Here is a 12,492-nt window from a genome sequence, read left to right on the forward strand (position 1 = left end):
ATAATCCACATATAGTCATGTTGTTACTAAGAACTAGAATGAAGGAGAAGCGATGGTGTCTCACAAGTCACAACGTTTTCAATCGAATTTCTCCAAGCCACTACAATATCCGATTGAGACCCAAGCAATCCATAAGGGATTGTTTTAATGTGCAATTGCTTTCAAACAAACAATAAAATTTCAAGTTCTTCGATAATACACTCATAGGCACAAACTTATGTTCCAGCCCACCACTGACTGAGCTTTCCATCTGCACTGACAGCTTCAACTTTGTGGTTAATTGAGCAGCTCACACCCAGTGTGATACTTGGGGATTTAAATCCACAGAAACCACAAACAGCTCAACAAGAATTGCAAAGGTTATTAATAATTAACAAACAAAAAAAAATAAAGCAACAAGATAGCATTACGTCTGATCAAGCTTGATAACCCTCTGAAGGGGAGTAATTTTAATCTGGCTATGGGGCCGAGAATTTGACCGGGTCACATCAGATGCCTGTTTTACATTCTGCTCGGTATTACTTTTCATCAAAGTCAATGAAATGTAAAATCAGCTGCAATATGAAAGGGGCATCTGATCCAATCTAGTCAACTCCCTGCTGGGTGGGTTAAGGTTAAAATGACTCCCTATGTGTCTGAACTGATGAGTAAGAACTTTGATATGTGAAGGGGTAGATTTTCCTGGTCCTGTGCCCACATGCTACTGATTTGCCTAACAGTAGCCAGTAAAAGGAAATTGGGGTAGGGAGAGGCACACTGCCATGAGCAAATGCACTGGATTTTCAAACCAAGGAGAAAAGAAACTTGGAAAATCTCCCTTAAGGGTTTGTGCACCTCCCCATCCAATTTCCTTTCAGTAATTATATTTCGGCAAGTCATATGTGGGAGGGGGTGTGGTCGGGCCAGGATCAGAAAGAATCCACCTTGAGCTTTATTATGAAATGTTCCCATTATATTTTTGCTGATCCAATATTGTACATCCATCTCTTGCATTTCAGAATATTTCACTTGCAAGTGTTTCCCTTTGGTTACCGTTGTTTCACAAGGTCCACTTTGATTCCAAGCCAGCGTTTTTTGTGATGCTTAAAAGATTGTTGGGGAAATTGAATCCACCCATATTTTGCAAAAATAAAGTTATTAACAATCTCAACAATGCATTTAATAGTAAACTGTCTGGAACACCGTACCTGAAAATTTCAGGGGCTTTTATTGCGTAAAACAGACCCATTGCCTTGGATGCACCATTCAAAACATTCTGGGTCTATGTCTGCAATTTGGAACAGACTCCACACCAGTTATTGCAGCAAGTCCCGAAAGCATTCCCAAAACTCACAGCAGAATCAATTCAATGCAACCGAGCACTGTCACTTACTGAGAAACGTGTGTGATGGGAGCCAGTACTGGCTCTCCCTCGATAAGGTCAAGATCATCTGCATAGCTGTTTGCTCTCGACAAGGCTCCACTGTTCACATCAAGCATTCCCAGGGATTTCTTCACTGTGACAAATAAATGTTGAGAAAACAAGCATCAGTCTGATAAAGCACTTCAGAATACAACAACAGTTGCTATTTGTACCCAACACTTCCCTTCTCCTCACCTAATTGGTTCATATTGATGTAAATTTTTGTGGCAAAATCCTCCAGATATATCCCTTTTGTTTGCACTGAGCAAGTTAGCAGCTGTGTGACTGGGGACATTTTGGGGTACAGAACACATGAAAGGCTTGCAAAATTTGGCTGATCCAAAATCAGTTACATGCAATGTAGACATTGTGGCAGAACTAATTGTGAAGTTTCCAACAGGTTACAAAGGATGGTTCATGGGTCACTAAGGAGCATTCTGGGGTCACAGTAAGTTGGAAATGGAAAGGCAAGACAAAACCTCGATGGTAGGCAGAGCTGCTATTAACAGTGTTGCTGAAACTACACTGGCTTTGCGTAGTGAAGACTCTAGGAAGCCCTACAGCCATTGAACAGTTCTGGATAATGAATGCTCAAGGAAGTTACATAATATGCCCTATGGGTTATTCAATCACATGTTAATTCTGAGTGCTAGGAATAACTTTTAAACATATTGTGGATTGTATGCCTGTTCTAACATGCATAGTAAAGTCCTCATGCTTATTCAAAATTGTGGAATCGTGTGGCTTTATTCTCCTGGTAAGTCCATTGGACCTCACCTTTTGTCTAGTTAAAAAAATAAAAGTTATTGGTCCCTAACCAGATCATATAAAGTTGGTGGTTTGGTCAGAGTTTGTAACAGGTGCTGGCAACCCTCTAGCATCTTCAGCGTAATTTGACATTCACAAATGAGCTTTGACAGTGAGAGAGAGAGAGAGCAGCTTATTTGGTGACAAATCCAATCCTGTTCTCCAAACATATATACATATAACCTTACAACTACCAGTCCCACCTCCCCAAACTAACCCTTAATCATTGTTAATCAAACATATGCTCTCAGTAGCAGCCATAGAAGGAACTGAGCATAGGAACTGTAACTAGACTCAGTTAACTAAGGAGGTGCTGCTTTTGCACATTAGAGCATCAAGCTATCTACTGCAAACATTGACACAGCTGGGAGTGACAATCACCAGCAAATTGCCACATCCACTTCTATTCCTTTCTATCCAAATAGTCCTCCACACTTAGAAATTGATAGAACGCCTAGAGTGTGGAAACAGGCCCTTCAGCCCAACAAGTTCACACTGACCCTCCGAAGAGTAACCCACCCAGACTCATTCCCCTACCCTATTACCTCTAACTAATGCACCTAACCTACACATCCCTGAACACTATGGGGGCAATTTAGTATGGCCAATCCAACTTTACCCGCGCATCTTTGAACTGGGGGATGAAACGGGAGCATCCGGAGGAAACCCACACAGACACAGGGAGAATGTGTAAACACCACACAGATAGTTGCCCGAGACTGGAATCGAACCTGGGTCTCTGGCGCAATGAGGCAGCAGTGCTAACTACTGAGCCACTGTGCCGCCCCAGGACATGTAATGTTGACAAATGCAGCAACTAGCTAAAATCAAAGTTCTTCCTTGTAATATTGGATCATCAGGGTAAGGCAAAGCACAGGTAAGTGGTCATTCAGGAAGTGAAAATCTTTGGGACATTCAAACTGCTTTTCAGTGACTTAGTGAATGAATCTGGTTGATGTAAGGGGATAGGGTGGCTAAGATGTGAACGTGCTGGCAGCTACGTGAAGGGATAGGTGGGCCGGAGCGAGTTTTGGTCAGGTCAGGAGATGGAGTTTAGTTGAACTGGAGTGGGGGGGGGGAGGGGTTGTTCTGACAGAGGGCGTCTGGTCAGGTGGGATTGGGGGTTACCTGTGAGGTGAGAAAGATTGGTCAAAAGGTTAACTGGGGGAGTCAAGACTGTGTGGGAGAAGTGGTGGCCATGTGTTCATTTACCCAGGAGTTCGATATAGCTTTAATCTGGCAGATATCTCCTGTGTTACTATTCAGTAAGTCAGAACTCTCTGAGGTCTCTGACTCTATCCCAGAGTCAAAGACTTCTCCAGAGTGCACTGAGGCACAGGCGAATTGCCTGTCAGAATTTTAAAAGTCCCAGGCAATTCCAACAAAGTCAGAGCATCAGCACACCTACAGGGTCCCCAAGCACATTTTGCATCATATATCCAGTCTCCAATTATCCAGTACCGGAAAAGTTGGGGGCTTGGTTTCTACACATTGCTTGCTTGCATATAGTAGACACAGACTGATAATTGGATATTTTGCACACATTTTTAAGATACATTCCCAGAAATGAAGGCAAAGATTATCTGGTGTTGAAGCTCCTGAAGTTGGTGACCCCGATCATCAGCTAATTCCAACAATAAAGCAGCACTCACCTTTGATGAACCTTTGTGGCTAGTGTGGGCGAGGAGATAAATCTGAAATGTCACCATTAGCTAAAGGAAACATAATGGCCCAACGCACAACACTGAAAAGGGAAACCTAATGTATCCACAGGGCAGTTTATTTAATAATTCACCGTCCACCCAAGCACAACCACCCCAGTCCAAAGTGAAGGGAGGTTCATCAGACTAGAACATAGTGGATGCCCTTGACTGATTGAAATGAGGTTTCATGGAGTGCATATAAAATGAAATATGCATTTTTCATTCTACAAAGCAAAGCAAAGCTTCTCCAAAGAGTTATACTGACTTGGTAAGCAAACAGTTCAAACCCTTGTTTTTGCTCCGTTAACAAATATTAGGGAAAACAGTAATCTTTATACCCTCAGATTAAAGGGATGAAACTCAATTAAGACTTCCACTCCCAACCTCCTGGAAAAGGTGAGGTAGACTGTTATGGTCAGGATGGTGAAAATTGGACCAACTATGATATATTTCCACTGCCCATTTTGTTATTGCGAAAAAAGAAAGTTTACTCCAAATGAGTGTGAAAATCAGGCTGAGACAAGGACAGAAGTGCTTGTTATGTTTCAACTCACAGGGTCAACATTAGGCTGAAAACTAAAAGAGAGTTGGATTAGGGAATGGGCGGAGAGGGGTACACTTGGCATTAACAGAGGATGGTAGGTGTGAAGGAGCATTACTCAGTTTGAGTCAATGTCTGTGGAGAGAAAACTGCTTCACAAAATGATTTAGTGACTTTGTTATACAGCTGGCAGGCTCAAGCCAGGCACACAAAACAGGGAAATCTCGTTCAAAAATATTGACACCCAAAGGAAAGCTCAATATTGCATCCCATTTCTAACTCAGAGGAAACATACAGTGAAATAAGAATGGGAAAAGACGTAAAATGTGCCATCAATTCACTAATATACAAACTCAAAATCTACCTTGATCAATGGTAGAACAGTACATTTACATCCCTTGTTCTGCAGTCTGGTAACCCTCCACTCTGCCATTCAAATTCATACCTAAAGAAAACATGCTGCCACAATTTTTTGATTGAAGTTGATTGTGCAAAAGGAGAAAATATTTCCACAGTTATATAACACTGCTGTCCTACCCAGACCATAATGCTCTGCACTTAGGATTTGCTATTCAGACACAGAACACGCACGTCATATTGTTCTTCCCACCTGCTAAAGAAACTTCAAAAAAATACCAAGCTACAGTGTTCCAGCAACAGACTGTTTCTTATTTCATTGTAATATACTGAGCATATTTACAGAAACAAACATCACAGAAATTCAGAACTATTTATGCCAACTTCACAGACAGAGCACTCACCTGACCAGACCTTCCTATTAATTTTAATCACATACAGAGTACTCCTTATGACCTCAATATGAGACAACTACTTCCACCTTCATAAATTCCTTTCAACAAGGTCAGGGTCAGTCTCATTGTGCAGGCTTACCAATTCCAGCAGCAACTTTATTCATGGCGCAACTCTGTTCAATTTTCAAAGCCACAGGATTCTGATCATCTATGTCTTATTTCAGAGATTACATAGAACATAGAACATTACAGCGCAGTACAGGCCCTTTGGCCCTCAATGTTGCACCGCCCTGCGTACTAATCTGAAGCCCATCCCACCTACACTATTCCATGTAAGTCCATATGCCTGTCCAATGACAACTTAAATGCACTTAAACTTGGCAAATCGACTACCGTTGCAGGCAAAGCATTCCATACCCTTACTACTCTGAGTAAAGAAACTACCTCTGGACATCTGTCTTATACTTATCTCCCCTCACTTTAAAGTTGTGTCCCTCATGTTTGCTGTCCCCATACTTGGAAAAAGACTCTCCCTGTCCACCCTATCTAACCCTCTGATTATCTTGTATGTCTCTATTAACTCACCTCTCAATCTTCTTCGCTCTAATGAGAACAACCTCAAGGCCCTCAGCCTTTCCTCATAAGACATTACTTCCATACCAGGCAACATCCTAGTAAATCTCCTCTGCACCCTTTCCAAAGCTTTCACATCCTTCTTATAATGCGGTGACCAGAACTGTACATAATACTCCAAGTGTGGCCGTACCACAGCTTTGTACAGCTGCAGCATAACCTCCTGGTTCCGAAACTCAATCCCTCTATTAATAAAGGCCAAGACATTGTATGCCTTCTTAACAACCCTGCCAATCTGGATGGCAACTTTCAGGGATCTATGTACATGGATACCGTGATCTCTCTGCTCATCTGCACTCCCAAGAATCTTACCATTAGCCCAGTACTTTGCATTCCGATTACTCCGTCCAAAGTGTATCACCTCACACTTGTCCACATTAAACTCCATTTGCCACTTCTCAGCCCAGCTCTGCATCCTATCTATGTCTCTCTGCAACCTACTACATCCTTCATCACTATCCACAACTCCACCAACCTTAGTGTCATCCACAAATTTACTAACCCACCCTTCTAAGCCCTCATCCAGGTCATTTATAAAAAAGACGAACAGCAGTGAACCCAACACTGACCCTTGCGGTACGCTGCTCGTAACTGGACACCAAGGTGAACATGTTCCATCAACGACAACCCTCTGTTTTCTTTCAGCAAGCCAATTACTGATCCAAACTGCTATATCTCCCACAATCCCATTCCTCCGCATTTTGTATAATAGTCTACTGTGGGGAACCTTATCGAATGCCTTGCTGAAATCCATATACACCACATCAATCAGTTTACTCTCATCTACCGGTTTGGTCACTTTGTCAAAAAACTCAATAAGATTCGCTTGGCACGACCTACCCTTCACAAAACCGTGCTGACTGTCCCTGATCAGATTATTCTTTTCTAGATGGTTATAAATCCTATCTCTTATAACCTTTTCCAACACTTTACAACAACTGAAGTGAGACTCACTGGTCTGTAATTACCAGGGTTGTCTCTACTACCCTTTTTGAACAAAGGAACCACATTTGCTATCCTCCAGTCCTCAGGCACTATTCCTGTAGACAATGATGATTTGAAGATCAATGTCAAAGGCTCGGCAATCTCTTCCCTTGCTTTCTAGAGGATCCTAGGATAGATCCCATCCAGCCCAGGGGAATTGTCTATTTTCACACTCTGCAGTATTACTAATACCTCTTCCTTGTGAACCTCAATCTCTTCTAGTCTAGATGCAAGTATCTCTGTATCTTCCTCACCAACATTTTCATTTTCTATAGTAAACACTGTTGTAAAATATTTATTTAGTGCTTCCCCTAGCTCCTCTGACTCCACACACAACCTCTCATGATTGGCCCTAATTTAACTCTCATCATTCTTTTATTCCTGACATACCTATGGAAAGCCTTAGGGTTAATCCTGATCCTATCCGCCAACAACTTCTCATGTCTCCTCCTGGCTGTGCTGAGCTCTCTTCTTAGATCTTTCCTGACTTCCTTGTAACCCTCAGGCGCCTTAACTGAGTTTTCACATTTTGTCCGAACATAAGCCTTCTTCTTCTTCTTGACCAGGGATTCCACTTCCTTAGTAAACCACGGCTCACGCGTTCTATATCTTCCTCCCTGCCTGACAGGTACATACTTATCTAGGACACACAGGAGCTTTTCCTTGAATAAGCTCCACATTTTTAATGTGCTCATCCCCTGCAGTTTCCTTCCCCATTCTACGCTTCCTAAATCTTTCCTAATTGCATCATAATTTCCCTTCCCCCAGCTGTAACTCTTGCTCGGTGGAGTACACCTATCCCTTTCCATCATGAAAGTAAACCTGACAGAATTGTTATCACTGTCTCCAAAGTGCTCATCTACTTCCAAATCTAACACCTGGCCAGGCTCGTTACCCAGTACTAAATCTAAACTGGCTTCACCCCTTGTCGGCCTGTCTACATACTGTGTCAGGAAGCCATCCTGCACACACTGGACAAAATCTATAGTACTCGTACTGTAGTGTTCCCAGGCAATATTTGGATAGTTGAAGACCGCCATGACAACTACCCTGCCTCTCTCACTCCTATCAAGAATCATCTTTGCTATCCTTTCCTCTACATCTCTGGGACTATTTGGAGGCCTATAGAAAACTCCCAGCATGGCAACTTCTCCTTTCCTATTTCTAACCTCAGCCCATACTACCTCAGTTAATGAGTCCCCAAACATCCTTTCTACAACTGTAATATTGTCCCTGATAACAATGCCACACCGCCCCCTCTTTTACCATCTTCTCTGTTCTTACTGAAACATCTGAATCCCGGAACCTGCAACAGCCATTCCTGTCCCTCCATGTCTCCGTAATGGCCACATCGAAGTCCCAGGTACCAACCCACGCTGCCAGTTCACCCACTTTATTTCGGATGCTCCTCGCATTGAAGTACACACACTTCAAACCAGGTTCTCGCCTGCCAGTGTGAGACACTTGATTTTGGAACTCCCTACTCTCATCCTCGTCTGTACCTGTCCTACAATTTTGGTTCCCATCCCCCTGCTGTATTAGTTTAAATCCACCTTAATAGCTTTAGCGAATTTCCCACCCAGGATATTGTTTAGATGAAGACCATCCTGCTTGTAGAGGTCCCACCTATCCCAGAAAGAGCTCCAATTATCCAAAAACCCAAAACCCTCCCTCCTGCACCATCCCTGTAGCCACGTGTTCAACTCCTTTCTCTCCCTATTCCTCACCTCACCAGCACGTGGCACGGGCAGCAAACCAGAGAAAACAACTCTGTTTGTCCTTGCCCTAAGCTTCCATCCTAGCTCCCTGAATTTCTGCCTCAAGTCCCCATCTCTCTTCCGACCTATGTCATTGGTGCCAATGTAGACCATGACTTAAGGCTGCTCCCCCTCCCCCTAAGGATCCCAAAAACACGATCAGAGATTATTTCCACAATAAAATGAAAACAGTGTTGTAATGTTTATCTGGCTCTGTATGCTATTCTGTTAGATAACAAACTGCAGCTACAAAGTAAATGCCTTCTAGTGACAGTTGGAAATAATGGGTACGTGCCAAATTTAATGGCAGGACCTCATTGTCATTTCACTATCCTGTTTCCCATCTGACAACCAACCAGGTTTGCCAATCTAGCCTGTTAAAACTCAAGCACTCCTGTGGTACAAAACCACAGCCAACAACCATTTGAACTGACGTCCAAGCATCTGGAAATATTTCAGGTTGCTAAGGGACACAGTGGGGAGGCGTTTTTGGTGGACCAGAGATTGAGGAAGAAAGAACACTTGAAGAGATCAGAGTTGGCCGAGTTGGCATATTGTAGGTGAGGATTCATTTGAGGTGCTGGGAGAGGAGAACTCCTCCAGCTGTACTGTAAAAAGACACTTATAGAGTTTAAGTGTGCAAAATCAACGGGATTGACAATAACACACTTGCATGGACTAAGAATTGAGGAGCCGACAGGAAACAAAAGTAGGAATAATTGGGCTATTTTCAGAGTGAAAGGCAATGGCAGGTGGGGCATGTGCTTGGACCCCAGTTATTTGTAATATGTATCAACCATTAGGGTGGAGGAATCAAAATTAATATTTCTATGTTTGTCAATGATACAAAATTATGTTGGATTGTGAGTGATCAGGAGGTTGTAAGGTGTCTTCAGGGCAATGTAGACAAGTTGAGTTGATTCATGGCAGATCCAGCATAATGTGGATTTGTGTGCAGTTGTCTCCATTGTTATGCAAAGCAGAATGGCATTGGTGATGGTTTGGGAATCAGTGATGTGCAAAGGGATCTGGGTATCCTTGTGGTCTACGTTCTGCATTCTTTGGGCAGGAGGAGGGGTAGGGAAGGAGAAAGGCTCCAAAAATATACATTGATTTCTCCTTTCTCTTTCATTCCAGTGAATGCAAATGAGATTCCTGGGAAATGTCAGCATTAAGTAGCCAATAGCATGAGCAATGTAGATTTTAGCATAACTTTTCAACTATGTCACTTAAAAAGTTCTTGTTAACTTTTTTGTTACTTAGTCTCTTAGTCAGAAGGCAATGGGATAAAGCTAACCTGCAAAATTTCATTTTAGTATGTTACTATATATGAGAGATGCTACGATGTGAATGAGATAGTCCACTGATCCAGGCAGACACAAATAAATCCATGTTGCTTCATGAAAAAGAATAGGAAATTCTGCCAGTGGTCAGACTAGCCTTCCCATCTTTGACAATGCAATAGAGAGACATTGAATAACTCTCCATAACATTTGTTTGTGGTGAACGATAGTCAAATATACATAGAAAGCATTAACACTTCACTATCTGAAAACTTTGGGTGTCTTCCAAATCTGGTGTAATGCTTTATCATTTTTTTTATTTCTAATCACATGAATGGAGTCTTTAATCTCAAATAGCTTCAGTCTTCCATTTGTAAACCAAAGTCAAAATTACACAACATCACTTTATAGTCCAACAGGTTTTGTGGGGCTATTGTTCAGCATTACCATATCATTTGTGTTATGTAGGGACAATCACTCTTTACATCAGGAAGTCTTGGGCTGTAGCTGCATCTTGGTCTTGCAGCAGCAGTTACAAGCTAATCTTTCATGAAATGGGAACATTGCATTGACCACATTCAGTGAGGGTTAAGGTTTGTATTGGAAACAAATCAAATCAAATTATTTCACCCAACTCAGTCATTACCTTGAGGAGAAGGAAAGCTGAAGGAATAGGTTGGAGTAAAGGAAGCCCAAGAATGCTGGCGAACTTGACCACCAGCCAGAGACGGAATCAGAGGATAGGAAATGAGAAGAGAAAAAAAGACAGCATCACTTTTAAGATGAAAGAATAAAAAGAGTTTCTTCATACCTGCCCAGAAGGAAATGCTTTTTTTGCACCTCAATCCATTCGACTCTTATCATTATAGAATTTGAAATGAGACAGCATAAAGGAAAGAGGCAAATCAAGAAACAAGTATCAATACATGGGAGCTTTTCCTTGAGGTTGAACAGGTTGAACCCATTTTTCACACAGATACAGTATACAATGCTTCAGGCTTTCAATAATCATATACACATTGCCCTTGGAACAAGTCTTTGCATGCGAATGACTGAGCAAAGGTCACCTGCAGTAAGTAATCTCGGGCAAGTGTCACAAAACAATGGCACAGTTTTCAGAATGATGTCAGTTTGGTAAAAGAGGGGGGAAATCACCATTTCATAAACCGAGGACAGCAAGGAGAGAGAAGAACCAGTCTTCAAAGTGCTCCTGATTGGTGAGAGAAGCTTTTGCAAAGTGATTGATGGGGCAAAGATGATGTGATGCTGGCTCATCACCATCTATCTCTTGTGAGCAGTTTTAGCAGGGAGAAGCAAAAAAATTATGGTTGGAAACTCTCTTAAAGAGAGTCATTTTAAAATCACAATCAGTTCATGATGGCCTCTATCAAATTTTGGTATTTCCTGGTTTCACCCAAAGGACTTGGGTGGCACGATGGCTTAGATGGGTAGCACAGTGGTTCAAATAGGTGGCACAGTGGCTCAGGGGTTAGCAACGCTGCCTCACAGCGCAAGGGACCCAGGGTTGATTCCTGCCTCGGGCGACCGTCGGTGTGGAGTTTGCACATTCTCTCTGTGTCTGTGTGGGTTTCCTCCAGGTGATCCAGTTTCCTCCCACAATCTAAAGATGTGCAGATTAAGTGAATTGGCCACACTGAATTGCCCATAGTGTTAGTTGCATTAGCCAGGGGTAAATATAGGGTAGGGGAATGGGTCTGGGTGGGTTAGTCTTCAGTGGGTCGGTGTGGACTTGTTGGACCGAAGGGCCTGTTTCCATACTGTACAGAATCTAATCTCTGACTGATGTAATGGTATTTGAGGTATCAAGTTTAATACCTCAAATTTAAGCCATCAAGAAAGGTAGCCATGAAAAGAGAACAAGAACTTTGTTCTTCCATGTCTTCAGAATTCTATATCCAATTTGGATGACTCTATGGCTTAAGAGAAGGTTGGGCTATCTGAATGTGTCATCGCCAAACTGAATAGCATATCGGGAAGTGAATTATTTCCTCGTTCTAAAGGAAAATAAACAAACAGTACAATATTGCAAATACTGACATCAGTTTTGGGCAGTGCATATTAACTAAGTAATGCCTTTTCCAACTTTGAGCGGAATACACATTCAGTTCTATATCATCCACTCTGCCAAATATATTAGCTCCTTATTGTAGCCCTTTACTGCAGTCAATATTTGTACTCAACAACAAAACACAGAAATCACACCACAAATTAATTTACAAACCAAAGCATGCTTCGTGTGCCTCACTCATAGTTTGGTGACTAAATTGTGCAGGTTTCTAGTGTTCTACTCTAAGCTAATCACCAAGACAATCGTTACAAGAAATTTCACTCACAGTATTAACTACATCACTGAAAAGTCCAAGTTTAAAAACAACACAAGCATATCTACAACCACAGTGCACACTAGCTAATAACTTACCAGTTGTTTTCAACATCCTTGCTTTTCCTGTATACTTGCAGAAGTGGGAGAGAGGTTACAGACGAAGGTGTCAAATAGACAGAGAAAGATAGAAAGAGTCAGAGAAAATAGTATAAAATTTCACACACTCAATATATTACAACATATCCGCAGTTTCACAGTCACTTGAGGTATTCCAACCTCAACAATA

The 12,492-nt window shown here is 42.0% G+C and overlaps 1 protein-coding gene across 2 annotated transcripts in view; it reads right to left on the reverse strand.

Annotated features, from left to right (window-relative positions):
• LOC140493488 (potassium voltage-gated channel subfamily KQT member 1) overlaps positions 1-12,492 on the reverse strand; it is a 690,303-nt gene that overhangs the window by 412,029 nt on the left and 265,782 nt on the right. Inside the window, exons 12-14 of one of the 2 annotated variants that reach the window (XM_072591973.1) lie at positions 12,303-12,329; positions 10,509-10,571; positions 1,373-1,496 (exon numbers count right to left, since the gene is read on the reverse strand). In XM_072591973.1, coding sequence (XP_072448074.1) covers positions 1,373-1,496; positions 10,509-10,571; positions 12,303-12,329 — 214 coding nt within the window. The remainder of the gene's footprint in view (positions 1-1,372; positions 1,497-10,508; positions 10,572-12,302; positions 12,330-12,492) is intronic. The other variant, XM_072591974.1, reaches the window with a different exon arrangement.

This window comes from Chiloscyllium punctatum, chromosome 22, assembly GCF_047496795.1.
Source record: "Chiloscyllium punctatum isolate Juve2018m chromosome 22, sChiPun1.3, whole genome shotgun sequence".
Classification (NCBI taxonomy): Eukaryota; Metazoa; Chordata; class Chondrichthyes; order Orectolobiformes; family Hemiscylliidae; genus Chiloscyllium; species Chiloscyllium punctatum.